This window comes from Eupeodes corollae, chromosome 1 (genome assembly GCF_945859685.1).
Source record: "Eupeodes corollae chromosome 1, idEupCoro1.1, whole genome shotgun sequence".
NCBI classification, from domain to species: Eukaryota; Metazoa; Arthropoda; class Insecta; order Diptera; family Syrphidae; genus Eupeodes; species Eupeodes corollae.
In genome coordinates, this window is record NC_079147.1 from 257197506 (window position 1) to 257220131 (window position 22626).

General features: G+C 35.4%; 3 protein-coding genes across 3 annotated transcripts; all 3 read left to right on the top strand.

Annotated features, from left to right (window-relative positions):
• Positions 1-885: 885 nt before the first annotated feature.
• Positions 886-2668, top strand: LOC129950022 (uncharacterized). The gene is made up of 2 exons (XM_056061786.1): positions 886-1021; positions 1110-2668. The coding sequence occupies exons 1-2, from the start codon at positions 886-888 to the stop codon at positions 2666-2668; spliced, it is 1695 nt and encodes a 564-aa protein (XP_055917761.1).
• A 31-nt stretch (positions 2669-2699) lies between these two features.
• LOC129950029 (uncharacterized) lies at positions 2700-3200 on the top strand. Its single transcript, XM_056061799.1, has one exon. The coding sequence runs from the start codon at positions 2700-2702 to the stop codon at positions 3198-3200; it is 501 nt and encodes a 166-aa protein (XP_055917774.1).
• A 142-nt stretch (positions 3201-3342) lies between these two features.
• LOC129950037 (uncharacterized) lies at positions 3343-4518 on the top strand. The gene has a single exon (XM_056061812.1). It carries the CDS (start codon positions 3343-3345, stop codon positions 4516-4518), a length of 1176 nt encoding a protein of 391 aa, XP_055917787.1.
• Positions 4519-22626: the final 18108 nt, after the last annotated feature.

Genomic DNA, 22626 nt, shown 5'->3' on the forward strand with positions numbered 1-22626 from the left:
GTTGGAAAAAAACGTTAAATGGCGTACCCTTTATTAATTCTTTACATCACTTTAATCACAATTTATTAACAAGAATAGAATACGATAGGAATATTTTACATTAAGATGTTTGTACGAAAGTACAATTACAAATGAGAATAAATTTACGGAGAGAAGACAGTTCAACATTTAAAGGAAACAAACCTTCTAAAAATTATCAAATACAGTCCACAAATGAGCTACATGTCAAATAATTAATGGAATTGTTGTATAATCGAATATACATTGTCTTGTGACTAAAAATATAATTCAAAATTGATTTTTACAAAGTGGTTGATGTTTTATTTCTTTGTTCTTTTTTTACTAATTTTTTATAACAAAAAACTTAGACATAACATTTGGTCCTTTTCGAACCGTTTTTTATGAAAATTAAACAATTATTTGAACAATACATTTTAAACAATTATTTGAACAATAAACTTTTCAAGAAGTGTGTGCAGTGAGTGCTATTAACTTCTACGAATAAAAAATTAATTAAAAGATCCAATAAGCGATTGATCAAAAATAATCACGTGAATTATTTGCATAGACAATAATCGGTTTAATCAAGTGATTTTTACAAATTTTCTTAAATAATAACTTAATTTAACTTAAACTTAACTTAAAAACTAATTTAAAACTAATTTTGTACACTGAGGACATCAGCGGAGTCACCAAAAATCATCCTTAATATCAGCTACAGCATCAGTAACACACAAAGCACTAAGTTGCCTTTTTAAGTGTCGTAAACTTGTCTACATTTAACAACTGTTGTGTTCTGTTAAATTAAAAGAAAAAGAAATTATAAAAATGGCTGAAACTAAAAATTATAAATACGGTGAGCTGCAGAAAGGTATTTTAAGTAAGATGATAAAGGATCTTACCAACTTTAAAAAGGCTCCAAAAGAGCGTAGGGTGAAATCTTATGCCACAGGTCGTCTCAGTAAATTGGAAGATGATTTGTCCACGTCAAAATCCTACCACGAAGCCATCATTGGGGCAGGTATGCTGGAAGATAATTTAAAAACAGAAGAGTTAGAGGTGGTATATGAACAAATAAATGATATATGTATACCTTGAATATCGTGCAGAGTTAGTAGAGGCAATCGAGAAATCTTCGCCAATGATTGCGGCTTTGTCAGATACGGGTGCTCCGCCCCTTTCTACAGCTGCATCATCATCGCATACGGGGATTCGACTACCTCGAATCGATCTGCCAAAATTCGACGGTTCATATACCACCTGGCGTGCTTTTCAAGATAGGTTCCAGGCTCTCGTCCACAATAATAAGAGCATAGACGACATTGACAAACTGCACTTTTTACAATCATGTCTAATTGGTGACGCAAATCGATTTTTGCAAAATTTGTCAGTGGAGGCAGCGAATTATGATAAGGCTTGGGAGCTTTTGAAGGAAAGGTATGACCATAAGCGCATTCTGGTCCACATCCAAATGCAGAAGCTTTTTGGCCAACCCTCCGTGCCTTGTGAAACTGCTGCTGGTCTTCGGGATCTTCTCTACACAACAAGAGAATGTTGTCTGGCGTTAGAAAACATGGACGTTCCGGTTTCTAAGTGGGATACGGTTCTCATTTGGTTCCTTAACCAAAAACTTCCTGGTACGAGCCAAAAACTATGGGAAGAGAGGTTAGGAAACAGAAAGGACTTACCAAATTTCAAAGAATTTACCGATTTTTTGGAAACTCGTTTCCGGACTTTGGAAGTTGTTGGTCAGCAGGAAACTAGAGCGGCAGGCAGAAACAAAGATGAGCCACTCGTCAATCCAAGGCCTCGTTTCCAGCCAGCCAAAGCAAAGGTGTTGCATGCTAAACAGGTCGTTAAGCAGCCGGTCAAACCAATTGCGAAGACAGTTCCTGTTGAGCAGTTGTCATGTAAATTGTGCAACCAAACCAAACACACGCTGAGAAGATGTCAACGATTCCTCAACATGGACATCATGGGGCGAAAGGAGACAGTACGCAGACTAAAAGTATGCGAAAATTGTCTGTCTTATGGGCACATCGTTCAAGATTGTCTAAGTTTCAGCAGTTGCTTTTTTTGCCAACAAAGGCATCATTCGCTGTTGCACCAACAACAATACCAACAACAACAATACCAACAACAACAACCACAGCAACCAACAACGTCAAATACATCTGCTCAGGCGAGGAACCACCGTACAAATACTCTTCAGGCGTCCGTGAACCCTCACGCGCCTGAATTCCAGCCGATGACGGGACAACAACTCCAATCAAACGGATACACTTTGAATTACCACACGTCGCATGGTGATCATCGACAAACACACCAGGTGCTTCTAGCGACAGCAGTTGTGAAGGCGCGAGCAGCAGATGGGAAGCTACGCCTTCTACGTGCTCTGATCGACACAGGCTCAGAAACGTCCTTCATCACAGAAGCTGCCGCACAACTGCTGAAGTTAGAAAAGCGACGTACCATTGCCGAGGTATCTGGGTTAGGGTTGGTCAGCAGCGGCATAACGCAACACTCCGTCGAAGTACGTTTTGCATCCCGACACTCGACGTTTGAGACAGCTGTACAAGCTTTGGTATTCAAGTCGCTGACTGGGCATCTCCCGACCCAACGAGTGACACCCGACACCCTGAACTCCGTTTCAGCCAAATCAGACTGAAGATGACATTGCATGTGACAAACACTTTTCGATGCACACAAAGCGCCTACCTGACGGGCGTTATGAGGTTAAGCTGCCCTTCAAAGGTGAAGGCTGTCCAGCGATGGGTTCCAGTCGACAAAGCGCTTATAGACGATTTCTGCACTTAGAAAAGAAGCTTGAGAGCAATCCGAAGCTTCGTGCAGACTATAACAAATGTTTAAAAGAATATGAAGAACTCCATCACATGGAAGAAATTGATGTAAATGATGCGGTTTTACAAACCCCATTTCACTACTTTTTACCCCATCATGCGGCTTTTAAAGAAGCTAGCTCCACTATGAAGCTGAGAGTAGTATTTGATGCAGCAGCGAAAGCTTCGGACGGGAAATCCCTCAACGACCGGCTACTTGTGGGTCCAAAATTGCAGTCGAGCATCATAGATCTCGTTCTAAAATGGCGGACTCACCGAGTCACGTTTACGGCCGACATCGAAAAAATGTACAGACAAATTTTGGTTAGTTTCCCAGAGAGCAGAAGACGTCACCTGTAAAAATGTACAAAATGAATACAGTTACTTTTGGCACAGCAAGTGCGCCGTATCTTGCCATCAAGTTATTGAAAAGAGTAGCCGATGATGAAGAAGCCAATTTTCCAGAAGGGGCCAATTTTGGCCATTCCCGATGTAAAAATGTATGCTTGGACGGACTCTACAATTGCACTTGCCTGGATACGAGCCACTGCCGCCAAATGGACCACATTTGTTTCCAACCGTGTGTCGGAAATTAGTGGGGATCGATTGCTGGGGACATGTCGCAACACATCGTAACCCAGCCGATCTGGCGTCCAGGGGTGTGTTTCCATCTGAATTGGAGTCATTAGAAGTTTGGTGGACCGGTCCGGAATACTTACGGCTACATTGGGATTTCGAGGTCCCGCATCAACCCATTGAAATCGACACCGAAGAAGAGAAGCGCACTGTAAACGTACTTACCATACAGGTAGACCACAACGACTGTTTCTTGCAAGCGATTTACAACTGTTCGAGTCTACTCAAAGTTGTACGAGTCATCGCTTACTGTTATCGCTTTACCATCAAATGTCAACCGAAGTTGGGGCCTATTAAAGGTCCACTAAGTCCCAGAGAATTAGAAGCGGCGCTACTGATCGTCGTCAAAACTGCACAAAAGGATATGTTCAAGAACGAGATTCAACAAATTTTAGAAAACAAGATTCCCAAAACCTTACGATCGTTAAACGCATTCATCGATGTTAATGGGATCTTACGTGTAGGGGGACGTTTGGAGAACTCCCTCCTTTCTTATGATGCTCAACATCCGATTTTGTTGCAAAATAATCATCATTTTACAACCTTAGTTGTCAGAGATGCCCACAAGAACACTCTTCATGGTGGCATCCAACAAATGATAATGTACATTCGTCAAAAATACTGGATTGGACAAATACGAAGAAGTGTCAAGTATCAGCTGCATAGATGTTCTTCTTGCTTCCGGCAAAAGGCATCCGAAATGCAACAGCTAATGGCAAATTTACCCGCTCCTAGAGTTAGGATGTCTCGACCATTCAGCCATACGGGTGTCGACTACGCCGGACCAATCGAGATAAAATCCTGGAAGGCACGAGGAGCAAAAATCCTAAAAGGGTACTTTGCAGTATTTATTTGTTTAGCCACGAAGGCAATTCATTTGGAAGTGGTGTCAGATCTGACAACATCAGCCTTTTTAGCAGCATTCAAACGCTTTACTGCAAGAAGAGGAAGCTGCAAGAAAATATACAGCGATTGCAGAACTAATTTTGTTGGCGCGAATAACGAACTAACCAAGATGTTAAAAGAGGCAAGCCATGACTAGAAGGAAATCGCAAAAACCTTAGCAAATCACGGTACCGATTGGCACTTTATTCCTCCTGCTTCTCCACACTTTGGTGAATTATGGGAAGCAGGTGTGAAATCAGTCAAGTACCATCTTAAAAGAGTAGTCGGAACTGAAAGGTTAACTTTTGAGGAGCTCGCGACGCTTCTAACACAAATAGAAGCGTGTCTGAATTCGAGGCCCCTATGCCCTCTCTCCGACAGTCTTGACGATTTAAACGCGCTCACTCCTGCGCACTTCTTAGTCGGCGAATCATTATACGCAGTACCTCAAGGCGAAACTAACGAAAACGTAACACACATCGACCGGTGAAAACGTGTCCAAGCGCTGGCGGAAGGATTTTGGCGAAAATGGAACTCCGAATACCTTTCAAGGCTTCAACAGCGCCCAAAATGGAAGAAAGTCCAAGCAATGCCGAAAATCGGAGATTTAGTTCTGTTAAAAGACGAACGACTTCCACCGACCTACTGGAATCTCGCGAGAATTGAAGGTACCCATGCAGGATCGGACGGACTAGTACGTGTAGTTACCGTCAAGACACAAACTGGACACATTAAACGACCGATCGCGAAAATTTGTCTATTACCGTCAAACGAATCACCAGAACAAACAGCCATCGTTTTTTACAAAATCGCCTTTCCGGTTAAGATGACTGCTGATTTTCTTAGCGAAAATGGTTTTTTAGACGAGACAAGCCGTTAAAATTCATTAATAATTCAATCCTCGTTCTAAACTCATTTTTAGAGTCGACTTAAAGTTTAAAAATGATTTAGAGTAGGTTTTAAAAGTTTAAAAACTTGCACCAATATTTTAAAATTTGTTGAAAATTTATATTAACAGCTTGCTTACAGAACAACTTCTGTTGAAATTGATATTCTCTTAAGAACAATGAAAATTGAAATTAATGTTATTCATTAGGTTTTTAGGAAATGATAAATATTTTAAGAAAATTATAAAAACAGTGTTTTTTAGAAAACTTAAAATCCTACAAAAACTACCAACTAACTTGACGAACATTGATTTTTATTCATATTTCTCAAATGAAAACAGCTTAAACTTAAAGTTTTGGTTATGTATATGTTTCTTAAAGTTTCTTAAAATGACAATTCGCCATACAAAAAACGCTTTAATATTTTGACCCAGTTTTATTAAGACCCATACTTTAACTTTTAGATTGTTAAAATATAGCAGCTTCTACATTATGTTGTGAAGATCGGATATGAAGAATTTCAGTTGAAGGTATAGCTTTGATTTAACTAAGTTCTGCTCTGTGAAATTAATCTTATAACCTGGAAAAAAACATTTAATTTTAGATTTACATGTGTTTATCAATGACATAAAGCTTTTCCATTATGTTGAACCCAAGGTATATAAACATAAGACAACTTCAGTTTATGTAAGAAGCTCAAAAAATGTTAGTTAACCATTTTACTAATCAAACCTCCCCATAAAGAAAAGAAGAAAAGCTTAGCTTAAGACTGTACCGTCCAAATAACAAGATTTAATGTTTGTATTTATCACAATTCAATTTCATTATAATGAGTCTTCACGAGATCAAAAAGTCAACCCGTTTCTCATTCACTAATTCTAAAATAATATTTCAAACTTTATAACAAAATCCTTTTTCAAAATCTATACTACATTATACTTAACTTATAGATAATTCTTTTATTCAATAGAGTTCATTATACTTAAAGCGCCTTCAATAAACAACCTCCACCCACTACTGTGTCTATAAAGATAAGTACCTACCTTATCCCATGCTAGAAGTATAAAATAGGTATACCTTCTCCTTGACTCAAAGTAAAATCCAAATACTTTACTTTCTAAGTTACGGATCGCAATCTCCTTATGAGATTATTTTGTTATTTCTCTCCTCCAAATTGCTGTCCCTATCATCTACAACTTCTAGAATCGTGCATTCTATTAAACTGGTATACTTTGGCCAAGAGTATATAAGCGCACGTATACCTAGAGCTTCACCTACCACGTTGCTAACAAGACGCCCAAATGCACCCAGGCAATCAATAACACTATTAACTCCATACACAACACATATCCCGAACAAAAAAAAAACACAAGAACTGTGGCGAGAATCAGTCAAAACGGAATTAATACCGCAGGGGCTTAAAACAGTACAGCCAGAGCACAGCACTGTCCACAGTCCACAGTCGTCGTCGTCCAGTCGATTCTCCGCATCAGACATTAAACTCATAAATCCCTTGATTTACGATTATTGACTGCGCAGCGCACCAAAAACCCAAAGATGATGATAAATACAGAAAACCAAAAAACAAAAAGTCTTTATAAAGAAATATGTCGGCTGGACAATGCATTCCTGTGGGCCAATTTCATAATCCCGGCTCCTTGCAGATTTTAAGGCATCATCAGCCAAAGGGCCGAATCCAGGGTATTTAAAAACGGATCGGTATAGGTACTCGTCGAATCGGAAGGTAAAATATAAAAGACTTGACTTTGTTCTGCAGTAGCATAGAAGTAGTGCAACACTGCTTAAGCTCATTTACGAGCATCATTTTGGCTTGTCTGATGGTTTTACTATCCATTCCGTATAGCTCAGCGAACGGCAGTTAAATCTATATACCCAGCTGAAGGCCGCGCGAAAGAAGTCATCATCACCTTTAAAGTCGTCGGCTATGGTGATGGTCACTCTATGAGGAAGGCTAGATGTCGCCTTCGTCTTCGTCGTGGTCGAAGAGCTACAGTCCGCCGCCGACATTAAAGTCTATCGCAACGTTGATGATACTAAAATCACCGATGACCATGTGCTATAGCTAACTAAAGACGACGACGACAAGGACAACGAAGACTCTTAGCTTGAGGAGGAATTTATGTGACAGAGGCTCTAGCGATTATTAATGCCAAAGTACGCTTAAGAATTGCAGATGCAGTCGCTAAAGGCTATAATAGCAAAGCGATGCTATGGGATGCGATGTGCCAAGTGACAATTAGTCACTGCGTATCCAGTAGATAGTGAGATGTTTGTCGGTGTCGTGTTCACTTCTTCGTCTTCTTCTTGAGGAGAAAAGAAGTCTATGGCTGTATGGCTAGCATTCAGGGCCATTAGTCAGGGTCATTGCTAGTTTATTCGCTACTCCTATTTGGTTTCGGTGTACTTTTGCAATATAGCTCTAGCATCATCAGCTACTGTTTAAGCGCGAAATGGCATAAACATGGATTGTCACTCTTGTCAGTGGGCATTGTAAATTAGGAACTAACACTATTTATCCGTTAATACGACAAATTGCTTACATAAGAAAGATATTAACAGAATAATATGGCGATAGGGTGTTTTATTTTTAATGGCAAATAAATGTTGGACTTTTTTTTGTTGACTACAAAGACCATAGGTTATATAGTTTTTATTTGTACCGTTGTGAATAGGATAAGGCTTTTATGCCATGTTAAATGTTTAAATTTTATTTTAGCAACTATACTTATAAGGACGACCATTAGAATTCCTTTATGTGATTTCAAATTTCTTTTAAGAAACAAAATTTAAAAATATCTTAAATTTTATTTGAGTGTACCTGTGAATATTAACTCACTTGTAAATACCTGTGATTCCAAAAAAACTTCACTGGGTCAAATCTCAAGATCTCGTAATCTTTGTGCTTCTATACGAATATCATATAACTATAGTTCTGTAAGCTGTGAAGCACCTAACGCCGCCTTGATGAATGAAAACCATGATAAGTTTCAGTTTTCTATTTTCAGTTTCTGTGCCACACAATTTTTGTACACCTATTATGCCGAGATGAAAAGTTAGCTTAAGAAAAGGGAAAAGGAGGTGCTTGTACACATTAGTTTTGAATTACTGTATATTGTAATGATAGGGAAAAATAAAGTGAGGTATACCACATTCGCGTAGTTCGGTTAAAGAGCGAATCTCTGTACTTGAAAGTAGGTCTAAGTTGGAGTCAAGGGTATACTTATAAGCATTTCTCTATCTTAGGTCCGAAAGGCATTAGTTTTAAGTGTTATAGTTTAACTTAAAGTGTCCGTATGGGACCATTAAGTTAGTTGTAAGTTATGGATAATTAGGCTAGTTTTATGAATTTTTGTCTAGCTTTAAGATAGGTTTAAGATTGAATAAATAAAAATGAATTTGAAAAAAAAAAAAAAAAAAAAAGCATTTCTCTAAGAGCGAGTATCAAGGATGAATTGTTCGGGAGGAGGAATGTTTCTGGATATTTCACAAAGGAATATTCCGTATAAATAACGGTACAAAAGGTAGAAGCAAGAATTTGTACGATAGTTTTCAAGCCACGTAAATGAATCAATGATGATTCCTCACTAATTAATTTGAATGCTCCTCATTCAACACTGTCAAAAAGACTTAAGTTAGTAGCAGACGCACCAGATCAATGACTGGAATTATACTCAAGCCTTGGAAGTAGGTATGTAATGTATAAATCTTATTGATAGCAGTGAGATTAAAGAAAGGCAGAAAAACTCATACATAGCCTCACGAAATCGAGTATGCGATCCTTCCTAAGGGGCCAGTTAGGGTGATTTTTTTGAGGTTAGGATTTTCATGCATTAGTATTTGACAGATCACGCGGGATTTCAGACATGGTGTCAAAGAGAAAGATACTCAGTATGCTTCGACATTTCATCATGAATAGACTTACTAACGAGCAACACTTGCAAATCATTGAATTTTATTACCAAAAATTTGGCAGAAAATCCGCTTTTTTATCGACAAATTTTGTTCAGCGATGAGGCTCATTTTTGGTTGAATGGCTACGTAAATAAGCAAAATTGCCGCATTTGGAGTGAAGAGCAACCAGAAGCCGTTCAAGAACTGCCCATGCATCGCGAAAAATGCACTGTTTGGTGTGGTTTGTACGCTGGTGGAATCATTGGACCGTATTTTTTCAAAGATGCTGTTGGACGCAACGTTACGATGAATGGCGATCGCTATCGTTCAATGCTAACAAACTTTTTGTCGCCAAAAATGGAAGAACTGAACTTGGTTGACATGTGGTTTCAACAAGATGGCGCTACATGCCACATTGCTCGCGATTCTATGGCCATTTTGAGGGAAAACTTCTGAGAACAATTCATCTCAAGGAATGGACCGGTAAGTTGGCCACCAAGATCATGCGATTTGACGCCTTTAGACTAATTTTTGTGGGGCTACGTCAAGTCTAAAGTCTACACAAATAAGCCAGCAACTATTCCAGCTTTGGAAGACAACATTTCCGAAGAAATTTGGGCTATTCCGGTTGAAATGCTCGAAAAAGTTACCCAAAATTGGACTTTCCGAATGGACCACCTAAGACGCAGCCGCGGTCAACATTTAAATGAAATTATCTTCAAAAAGTAAATGTCATGGACCAATCTAACGTTTCAAATAGAGAATCGATGAGATTTTACAAATTGTATGCGTTTTTTTTTTTTAAATGTTCTCAAGCTCTTAAAAAATCACCGTTTTGAAACTGACCCGGAAAAATATTTTTATCGATATTTGACGGTGTTTGCCTTCGATTAAAAATTAAAATTATGTACTGATTGATCGAGAATCACACAAAGAATTTTTTCCACCAAAGAAAGTATAATTGCATATTTATTTTTCTCTAACAATTTATTTTTTATTTTCCGGACGGAAATTAATTTTTCTGAACAGCTGATACTTTTTTGTTCAAAAGTGATACGAATCGTTTCACTGATTTGTGTTCCAATTTCACACAATTCCAATGACAAATTTCTGTCAGTAAAAATTTGTCGTTGGATTTCAATCTCGTGTTCAATCTTGGTGTGTTATTACACTCAGAAGTTTTTGGAAGGACGCAAATAAGTGCGAAAGAGTAAGAAGGTGAAATAGAAATACTTTAAAAAGTCTCAACCCGCAGAGTTCTGGGTTGAGGACTGTGTTGGATGGTTTTTGAAGTTTCTCTTTCTTGCCTTTCTTTGTGTCCACTGTTTTCGAGTAAACAAGAAATATGCCACCGGTTATTTTCCAGTGGAGGAAAGACCTTATACCGAATTGATTGAAATGAAGGAATGGTTGAGAGAGTCTAGCTTAATAGAGTTTAAGCTTTGCATTCCAAACTACCCGTTCAACCGTTGAAACAAAGAGGCAGCCAACTTATCACCTGGCGATATTGCGTCTTTCAAAATTTCATTTTAATAATGGCGTTTTCAATGAACGACAAAAGCAGATTAAAGTTTCTTCATTCATCCTTATATAATTGAAAAACTATGGTATATCATTCGATTTTAGATCATTTGTCAAGAAAATGAAAGATCCGATCTCCAGATTTTGTTCCAATTCCCTTTTTCTTTTGCTTGGAAATTTATAAAACATCCTCACAAAAGTCTTACATTGACATCTAACCACATTTCTTTATCGGATGAGTTGAGAACAACAATTAATGGAAAGTGTCAAAAACACGCAACCGAAAAACATTCGAGTGTAATAATCAGCGTTACCACTTTACTTCAATTCTTTCTTCCATATAAATTAAAAATCTGCTTCCTACTTCGCACCATCATAAAAATATTAAAGCTACTTCATTTTTAAGATCTGTGTTTCTACCTACTTCAATTTTTATGAAAATAGACTGATAGATAGATCTACTCCTTTTTCTCCTTATCACTCTTGTAAGTAGTTTTAACACCTTCTAGAGAATAAAAAATCTCTTGATTATTTGCATTAGCGGTCAGGTTCCGTTTTATCTAATGTATTCTAGTTTAACCCCTTTGTCATTTTTACTTTCGACCTATAGGACCTGTAAAGCAAGTTTTGGTAGAGAAGTCGAAAAAAGTGGGTCCAACGATTTTGTCGGTCTTTCCATATGCCTTTCCTGTTTTTTTTTTTCAAATTTAAAATAACAGTAGTCCCGATACAAATTTGTACTTTCAAAAATCGATAATTCGAATTTTTCCAAAAACAAACCGATATATTTTTTTTGAATTCTTGATAAAATTTGTGTTCTGAGTTTGGCTTCTTACAATAGAAGGGTACCTCAGATAAAACCGTTGTTTTTTTTTAAGTTTTCTCAAGAAATTAACTTGTTTTTCTGCCAAAAATGTCATTGTTTTTATTTTCAATTTAAAAACAAATATTATTTTTTGTCTTTATGTACTTGTATCAATTTTTACCAAATTTGCGTACTATTTTTTGTACATTTTATTTTTTATGAAAAAACGGACTGTTTGATTTTTATACAAAAATTACTGAATATCGAAAACAATATTTTCTGTGAAATAAAATAAGTTTCAAGCCAATATCTATAATTTTTGAAAAGATATTTGAGTCAAAAATCATTTTTTACCTACTTTTGTTAATTTTTGTTTGGTTTTTAATTTTTTGTAAAAAACTTTCAATTCGATTTTTTTCAAAATTTTACTGAATGTTAACAACAATATGTTTTGAAAGATGAAAGTAAATTAAAGCCAATATTTCAAAGTTCTGAAAAGATATTTGAGTCGAAAATCAATTTTTACCAACTTTTATTAATTTTTTTTGTAGGTTTTTATTTTTTGTATAAAAATTGGCGATTCGATTTTTCTCAACATTTTTCACAATGTGGAAAAAAAATATTTCTTATGAGATAAAATAAGTTTGAGGCCTTAATTTTAAGTTTTGGAAAAGATATTTGAATCGATAATCAATTTTTAACAATTTTGAGTAATGTTTTTTTTAGACTTTTATTTTTTATTAAAAAAACTGTCAATTCGATTTTTCTCAAAATTTTATCAGATGTCACAAACATTGTTTTGTGGATGAACTCATATTTTAGTCGTGAAATTTTGGAGGTGACCCATTTTTTTCAGTTTTTTTGATTTATAAAAAAAAACGTTAGACGGATTTTTTTCAAAAAATATACATCTTTGATATCACGTTACAGTTTATTATATACAGTTTAATTTAAGTCTCTAGCGTTTTTAATTCGTAAGATATTAAGGCTTAACCAAAATTGTCACCTTTTTTTCAAACTGCTATGGTAAGAAAACCACCCACGCCATTTTCTTGAGGGACCTTTCTGCATCTTTCTGCCTTTTTATCTGTATAACAAAATTTATTTGAAATCGATATCTCTTCTGATTTTTGAGCTATGGACAGCGGACGTACGAACGTACGTACACACGCATGCACAGACATCTTTCTACAAATTATGTTGTTATCATCGTTATGTAACTGTTGACGGTGGCCACCTCCGAAATTGGGGGGCCCTCTTCCAAACGATCGTTGTCTATGGTCATGAATTTTGAGTTCCCGGCTCAGTTGGATCTTGTAGGAGTGTGGGCCCAAGTCCCGACCCGACGCAAAATTCGCCAAGTTGAAGTCTGCGAAAGGCCAAGTTCTTGTACACGGCAAGGAATAGACTGCCTCAGATTCTACTGTAAACACCAAACGTTGAAGAGTCGACTGTGAATGACCACCACGTCTATCGTAAAATGGGCGCAAAGCGCGCAATGTTTGCGAAAGCCAAAACTCAATTTGATGTTAAAAACTTCCCATGATGATTTGGCATAAACCACTGAATAATAAACAAAAGATTTGACAGATGTCACCAAACCAAAATGTCCGCCACTATGCGCCAAAATTTACCCACGCCAATTGGAAAATCCTTTACTATTTCTAATTTCCATTTCAAAATGCTGTTTATCTCATGAATTTCTGTTAAAGGTTTACATCTAACATCCATCTATTTTGTATTTTTCAAAACAAACAACTAGTAAAAGCCAATTTGACAGATGAAGCTTCATCAACAATATGGCCGCTACTCTAAATTTTCAAATTTTGAAAATCGTCTATGGATAATTCGAAGTTCCTTAAATTATAATTTTCGTTATTGCAAAAAAAATAATGACACCAATGCAATAAGTATTCTCATAGGAAGTTACAAAGTGGGTCGCATTTAAATTTTGTTTTTGATACCTTCTTAACGTAAGCTAATTTTATGTAAGAAATATAAAAATTCAATCAAAATTTTATTGGAAAACTTTCTTAAAGAACCAATTTGCGAAACCACAAGCTTCAATTTAAGTATAACCATATAAAAACTTTCACATATTATAAAAATAGATATAAAGTTTCCACAACATAACCTCACATGATAGTAATTTCCTTGTCTTTTATTTTAATTTCTTATGAATATGTTTCAAAAAAAAAAACAATCTTCAAGTAATTAACATACCAAAACTATACTCTGTTCGTATACATGGATATAAAAGTACTGTGCAGTAAAAATTTCACCCCGACCATAACACTTTCCTACCCATTCCCTTCCTCATGGAACCCCAATGGGAAGGTTTTTAGCACAAGAAGCTTAACATGGTTTTGACGTTGTAGTCCTCGTCGTCGTAGTCGCGTCGTCATTCTCTACTTCGTCGTCCTCGTTGGGGCATTCAACAAATTGCACGAGTTAAAGAAAATCCTTTGAATATTATTTCTTCAACAAGCAAAATGGGTACGAACAAATTTAAATAATTTTCCCATTTTCTTAAACTTTACTTTTTAATTAAAAAACTTCATAATTACTCTTTGGAGGGTATGAGTATGAGTTTTCTGGATATGGAACTACGTCACACACTATGGCAACTTCAAATTATGTTGCCTAGCCCTTTTGGTATATATGGGAAAAAAAGGGAACACATCCGCGTATGTGCCATTCTTGAAATAGTTTCAACTTTTCAACCCCAACTAGCTCCTATAAACTCAGACTGGTAAATCCTATAGGACTAAGAATAAGGTGCAGCAAATAGCTAGAGCAATATACTTTTACTATGAAAAGGATATTACAAAGCGAAAAATGTTTCCAATACCAAAGTTGCAACATAAGGAAGTTTTTTTTTTTTTAATGGCAGACGAAATGTTTCCATGCAATCGGATTCCTTCGTGTGACATCTTCCAGAAAGAGAGAGAATCAAAGCTGAAGTGGTAAACGAAGCTAGAACTGGGATAGTAGGATATGGATAGGCACTAAAGGCAGCATGCCATTGGGACAACACAGAGCGGAAGCGTTCCGAATGCAATTCTCGTTGACATGATGGAAAAAAAATTAATTTTCCATAAGAAAACATTCCTAGCCAACGACAACGATGACGACGACTACGGCTACGACTATGAATACGACTACAACGACGACGACAGGACCAGACGACAACTATACAACGACTCTGATGCAAATTAAGATTTATTTATGTATTTTTTTTTTTTCAATTAAAGTTCAAAGTTTTCTCAAATGCATATAAAATTTATCCATGTAGTGACTTTGCACGCCTCGAAAAAGGACTAAACAGAAGTAGAAGTACTGAGTCTTCATAGTTTGAGATTTAGAGTTACTTTGGATTCAAGAAGGGGCTGCTACCTATGAGATAGATAATTGTTTTGGGCTAAATTGGATAAGCTGAAATTAGAGAAGTCACTCATAGATCTTATAAGTTTCATGCCCAAAAGCAGGACAATAATTTCTAACATGAGAAGTTTTACTACCACCAGATCGGTGAATCGGGGCACTCCCCAAGGTGGAGTCCTTTCGCCTCTTTTATGGAACATGGTAGTAAACGACTTACTTACAGCATTGGAAACAGAGGGTTTCAAGGTGATTGCCTACGATGACGACGGTGACGTTGCGATATCCGTATCTAGGAAGCACCCCCAAGTTCTCTCGGAACTCCTACAAAATGCCCTAAACAGGCTAACTAAATGGGCTAAGCAATGTGGATTGGACGTCAACCCACACAAAACAGAATTAATACTCTTCTCGAGAAGACATAAAATTCCTCAGATTAGCCCACCCAAGATTAAAGGAATACCATTAAGCTTTTCCGACCAAGCTAAATATTTGGGCCTCATTTTAGACAAAAAACTAAATTGGAAGGCAAATATTGATGAAAGAGTCAAAAAGGCTACTGTAGCGCTTTTTACTTGTAAAAAGGCCCTAGGATCAAAATGGGGCTTCTCCACAAAAATAGCCCACTGGCTATACACTTCGGTAATCAGGCCGATACTCATTTATGGAGCCGTCGTATGGTGGACCGCACTGGACAAGATGGTAAATCTAAATAAACTCATTAAAGTACAGCGGTCAGCAGGTATGTGCATCACAGGAGCACTTCGCACAACACCTACCGCAGCACTGGAAGTGCTTTTAAACCTAACACCACTCATGTGTAAGGCTTAGAGCCACCTCTCAATGGATTAGTAACAATACTTGACATACCTACTACTATTCTAGACAGTTTCAGATCTATCCCAGATCGCTTAGACTATACCACCCCAAAAATGGTATTCCGTAAAAGCTTCCATGTGTCCATCCCTTCAAGATCCTCCAAAGAAGAAGAGAGACCCCTGGAAGAAGATGCGGTACACTTTTATACTGACAGTTGAAAGACAGATTACGGAGTTGGAAGTGGTATCTATTCAAAACAACTGAATCTCAGTCTATCCTATAGACTTCTTAATGAATGTAGTGTATTCCAGGCAGAAGTAATGGCAATTAAAGAAGCACTATCCTGGCTCAAAGAAAACGTTATATCTTGTAAGGATATACGAATCTTCTCGGATAGCCAAGCCGCTCTTAAATCTCTAGCGTCTGTCTCCACAAACTCTCGAACAGTCCACGATTGTCAATCATCTCTGAAGGAGATGACGGAACAGTTTAACATTCACCTCATTTGGGTGCCGGGCCACAGAGACATTCCGGGAAATTGCAAAGCCGATGAGCTCGCCAAAAACGAAATACTTCTGCCTTATGTTAGACAAAAATATAACATAGGAACACCACTTGCTACATGCAAATATCTTCTCAAGCAATATGCTTTAGAAACAACAAATACTAGATGGTCACAAAGTACCACCTGCCTGGCAACCAAGCAAATATGGCCAAGTATTGACTTAAAACGGTCAAAAGGCTTGATATCACTAAGCAGACAAAGTATAAGCTCTACAATTGGAGTAATAACGGGACACTGCCTCATAGGTAGACATGCCCTGAGGCTAGGGGTCTACACAAATGACTTCTGTAGAAGCTGCATGGACGAGGAGGAAGAGGAAACAGTCCAACACCTTCTATGTACATGTCCAGCATTCTCCATTAGAAGGAATGGAACTGGCAACGATTGACACAAAACGTCTCTCTAACTTTATTAAAAGTACAAAATGGTTTGTTTAAATTCATTACTCTCCCATGAGTAACCTCATTAGTGGTATCACAATGGACCCTTGAGGTCTACGTGTGTCAATGATATCTGGACAGCCACTCCAACCTAACCTAACCTAGGCTAAATTGTACACGTCTTATAGTCTTTTAAAAGACTTTAAGCTCAATTAAGTGAAATTGGGGTTTGGGACATCTGTTATTCTCTATACTGTCAGTCTGTAATAGTTTACAGCAATAGAAGCTACAACAGTTTCGACATAGATTCAATGGTTTAATTGTATTAAAGGTCTTTATTTTTTTACAAAATATGCAACAAACCATGGCTTTGAACAAATAATATGTATAAATGTTAAAAAGATTTTTGAACTGACAGAAATTTTGACCAATATGCATACAGATCCTGGATTTACTGAATTGTCAATAAAAATATCATAAATTGATGGTAGATTGGAGTAGATTGGAGAATGCAACTTATTCTTCCTTAACTATAGACCACTTTGCATTTTGCAACTTATAGAGTCCTGCCTGATTCGGTTTTGGTTTCAGTTAATACACAATGAATTCAAAAGCAAGGGACTCGCTAAACTTTTAATGAGATCTTTTTATTTACAGTTCGAGCTTGAGCGGCACGAAAACCAGCAAGGAATGCTTCAAAGTTTTTGAAAAGACTTGTGATGTTTTTTTTTTTTCTTCTTCTTATTTTGTCAATGAAGAAAAAATCAACAAACCAAACAAAAAAAAAGCGGAACGAAAACGGAAGAAGTTCTATCCAGAACAACTCTATTTATTAAAAAAAAAAAAAAGTAGAGAGATTTGTGTAAGATGGACTTTTCTTATAAAAAGGAATATGGAGTGTTGTTCCACCATCTAGGAATATATATAGAGAGAAGAAGCTAAAGCAGGTTGCTATTGCTATGTACGAATATAAGGCTTAATGTAATGTAACGTAACCTAAGGGAAGAAAAATACTAGCTATAATAATTTCGTTCCTTCTTTCGTTGGCAAAAAGTTCTAAAGCTAAATTAATTGGTAGGAAATAATTAAGCTTTTTCAAGAAAGTTTTCTCTGACTTGTGGTTAAATGTTTTAAATATAATGTTAAGTTTTAACAGAACCTTAAAGTTTTTGTTTTTTTTTTTTAGCAAAACAAACGAACTGTGTTTTCTATGTGCATTTTTAAATAGATTTAGTATTGTTAAGTAACGTAATGTTATATATATTTTAATCAACATTTAACAGGGGTGCATGTTTTTTAATCTACATATAATAATAAATAATGAATAATAACGATTTTATCACGAAAACAATTTTTCTTATAGGTATAAGATTACGACTAAGCATAAGATTTTCTCTTGAAATTTAACTTTTTGTATATAAGAAATTCCTTTTTGTATATAATAAATTCTTTTCAATGCTAAGAATGCTCACACGTAAGTGGTTTAAAAAATAATATCTTTCCACCGGAGTACGATTTTAAAATTGAAAAAAAGACAGAAATATATACATAGCTCTCTAGATTACCAATTGAAAAACGGACAAATCTCTAATTTTCACTAAAGACAAAAAAAAACTTTACCGAAGACTCCGGTACGTTGGATGTATAGTGCCTCACAGGGGCGAACGCAGAAAAAAATTTCGGGGGGGGGGTTTCAATAAATATATGTTATATTATTAAGTGTGTTTTTTTTTTTTCTTTTTTGACACTATTTTATATATGTAGGTACTAATAAACATGTTTGAAAAAAAAATTAAATATATACACATACATACTCGTATGTAGTTATCTACATATTATACATTTTTGGTTAGATATATACAGAATATTTACAAAGTGAAATCCAAGCGCCTTGGTACTTTTGATATAATGTTTGTTACATCCTCATAATCGATGTCTATTTCTTTGTAGATGTTAAGTAACATCAAGTAGTTCAGCCGCTCCTCACCGGTTTTGCTTGGCAGATAAGTCTTTAATCTGCGCAGACATGAGAAAGACCGCTCACTTGTAGCCACAGATACTGGCAGTGTGGCACCGATTTGCATATAGCGATGAACTGTTTTATATAAAGAAGCATCACAAACACTTAAGAGTTAAGGCGTCTATAAAGTTTTTGGGCCGTTTTTCATCTGACATACTCAAGCAATGTCTGCAACAATAGTTTATTTAACATTGACAACTACAAAGAATTTATAAGAAATAAGAGTAACATTTTTACCTGCGCCACATTCTCATCTCATCTAAAAAATCATCAAAACATCCTCTTATATCATCTGGCCATTCATGAGTAAATACTTCAACAGTTCTTTTCATGTCTTCTTCATGAAGTTTGCAACATTTTCTGGTAAAATATTTTGAATTTTGGAAATTAATTCACGATGGTCGAGGAACCGACATTTTAACTGAACCAACAAATGGTCCAAAAAAGGATCATAGACAGATCGACGAAAATATTCTTCCGGACCACCCGCATAATTGTCTCGTTTTGTCTGTTTGGCAATAATTCGTTTGACTACCAATTGGAAGCCCATTTTATCAGCCATTTCCTTAGCTTCTGTAAATATGCTACCAAATCTTGTTTCGGAATTATGTCGCATTTCGACAATTTCTTCGTAAAGATGGTTGGCATATTCTACGCAGCTGCTGAGATCGCAATCTTTTTTTTGGAGAAACTCACTAAAGGCTAAAAATTGGTTTTATCACTGTTAAGGAAACAATAAGCTGAACATTTTGTATTGCTGTTAGTAAAGTGTGAGGTTTGACTCCATCACTTTTCAAATTTTGTTCATCCAGGATCTCTAACGAACAGCAGATATGCTCATAAACGTCACAAAACAAACTAAGGGAGTCTAAATGCTCATTTTAGGGAAATAACTTACTTTTCAAATCCTATATCTATACTTTTGTATATGTATGTATATAATACAAGCTGGCCCGAGAACATTATCTTTTAGATCAACTACAAAATAATAATGTAACACAGATTTTGTCGAATTGCAATCTGATTTATTTTAATTTAATTGATGATTATGATGATGATGACACACACACTACGGCGTATGAGTACTTTCAGTTTTTTTTTACAAAAAATAAAAACCTAACAAAAAACAATAAAAACTATACTAAATACTAATTTACTTTCGACTCAAATATCTTTTCAAAAATTAAAAATATTCTTCAAACTTTTTGTATTTCACAGAAAATATTGTTTTCGATATTCAGTAGTTTTTTTTTATAAAAATCCAACAGTCCGTTTTTTCATAAAAAAAATAAAATCTACAAGAAATAGTACGCAAATTTGGTAAAAATTGATGTTCGGTTCTTGATATCTCTCAAATTAATTTCATTCATCCAACTTGTAAAAATTTTAAAAATGCTACTTAAATTGGTAAAAATTTATTTTCGACTAAAAATCTATTTAACAAAACTAATCAATTGATACTTATCTATCTTTCAAATTGATGTCGCTTTGTTTTTTTTTTGTTATCACTGTATACCAGTATAATATCTTACAAACAAATATAGCTTTTGCTCAGTACTTGTTTTACTTTAAATACAAACTCAATATTGTGTTTCTTAAATACAGTCAGAGTGTACGTACAGTGCCGGTTACAAAAATAGTACCACTAATACATTTTTCACCATAAGAAACATGGCGTAATTTTTAAGGACGGACGAAAGCGAAATTGTTTTGCTTGGAGGAAAATGATCACGCGGATAACAACTCAAATTTCACTCTCAAAATGGTAGGTCATAAAGCATAATGGTTTGGGCTTGCTTTTCCTACTATGGCTTTGAACCAATGTTGGATCAACACGTTTATATTGACATTTTCCAAAACATTATGCTATCCTATCAAGAAATTCCGCTTTTGTCGGTCTTCCAAGAAGTTAAAGACCCAAAAATATGATCAAGAAGGCTATTTGTTTGGTTTCAACTCCATTTAATAAATGTGAAAAAATGGCCAGTCCAGTCGCCTAATCTCAATCCAATTGAGAATGTGGTGGGCTGACTTATACAAAGCAGTTCCAGAAATGAAACCAACTAGCAACGAAGCACTGTGGGACGTAATAAAGGTCTCCTGGAAAAATATTTCGCTATAGAACATTCCAGGATATCGATCGATGACCAGGCGATGTGAGTTGGTAATAGATAACAAAAACTTTGTCACGAAGTATTAATTTTATTTCAACACACTATTTAGAATACAATTTTGTTGATTGTTTTTTCATGTTTTTCAAAGTAATAATTTTTTGTTAAGAAATGTAGTAGTGGTGCTATTTTTTCACCGGCTATTTTTAGAGTAGGTTTTGAAAAAAAAAAGTTTTCGAATAAATTTAACCAACAACCCCCCCCCCCCCCCTGTGTTCTCCTGTGTTGTGCCTCAACATACACCTAAAGAATATCATCACTTCAAGTATGGCAGTTACACCAAATGTATGCCTAAATAGGTGATCTTGTAGCTTCAATTCTTGAAATGCAAATCAAATTAAAAATAAATCACATATGGCCGCCATTACTATAATTTTAACTGTTGTACAAAAATTGGAAACCCGATTTTTAAAATTTTTTAACCAAATGCTAACAACAATTTTATTAAGGACACGAAATTTTTGTTACTAGTAAATATCGCGAAACTTCTGAACATTTTCAATGGTCATAGTTATTTTTATTTTCATTAAATTTTGGTTTGATTCATGAGAGTTTTGTATGACGTCTTCGTGGTAAAATAAAATTGAATTTTAGTCAATAGTTTTATTGTTTAAGTAGGATATTCAGTGTGAACAAAATATTTTGCCATAGCTTTTACATAAAAAGGCACAATAAACTTTTTGGGATCCTTTAAGCAAATTTTTATTTTACTATCCATAAACACGATGGAATGTACACAGACATCTCTTGCAACTTTAGGAACCTAAAACTTAGCCAAATTTCTTATAATTTGAATAATTGGACCGATTAAATATCTTCCAATTTAAAGTTCAAAAAAAGGGACTGGGATGCGACCCACACTGATAATTTCCCATCCCGTCTGTCGATTTGTCTTGCTTCAAAGTTTGTCTTTTTGTACTCGTATCAATTTCTACCAAATTTGCGTACTATTTTTTGTAGATTTTATTTTTTATGAAAAAACGGGCTTTTGCATTTTTATATACAAATTACTGAATATCGAAAACAATATTTTCTCTGAAATAAAATAAGTTTGAAGCCAATATTTTTAATTTTTGAAAAGCTATTTGAGTCGAAAGCAAATTTTTACCAAGTTTTAGTATTGTTTCTTTTTAGAGTTTTATTTTTTGTCGACAATTCGATTTTTTTCAAAATTTTAACAAATGTTGAAAATAGTATTTCTAATGAGATAAAATTTGTTTGAAGCCAATATTTTAAATTTTTGAAAAGATATTTGACTTGAAACCCAATTTTTTTCAGTTTTTTAATTTTATGTACAAAAACTGTCAATTCGATTTTTTTTTTAAATTTTACTGAATTTTGAAAACAATATTTTTTGAAAGATAAAAGTAGTTTAACCCATTTGTTACCAAAGAATTAAAAACAGACAAATTTTAACTTTTGTTGACATAACTTTATTAAATATTTTTTTTTTAAGTTTGAACAATGTTTTTAAGGCTGTACCAAAACAGGTACAATGGGAAGATATGGATTCAAATATTTAATTATCATGAAATTTTTTGAAGCATTTTCTTTCGATGCACAGAGCTATGGCGCATAAATCACAGGTCTATCTGACTCGCATATGGCATACTCTGCACCTAAGAGGCTTTTCAATTTTTTTTGGAAGATGGTGTTCTCCACTATAGGCCACGCTGGAGGCGATAGAGCGTTTTGATGTTGTCGGTTGGCGAATTGTATACCTTCTAAGGTAATGCCTGGCAATATTTCTTTGGAAAGAAAGCAAATCATCTTCGCAATTAACTGCGACTTCATACAGTTTCCA

Bases quoted from the DNA above. Each gene is read 5' to 3' on its own strand.
- LOC129950037 (XM_056061812.1), top strand. From the start codon at position 3,343: ATGCTTGGACGGACTCTACAATTGCACTTGCCTGGATACGAGCCACTG.
- LOC129950029 (XM_056061799.1), top strand. From the start codon at position 2,700: ATGCACACAAAGCGCCTACCTGACGGGCGTTATGAGGTTAAGCTGCCC.
- LOC129950022 (XM_056061786.1), top strand. From the start codon at position 886: ATGATAAAGGATCTTACCAACTTTAAAAAGGCTCCAAAAGAGCGTAGG. The intron at 1,022-1,109 runs GTATGCTGGAAG...AATATCGTGCAG, and splicing joins CGAAGCCATCATTGGGGCAG to AGTTAGTAGAGGCAATCGAG.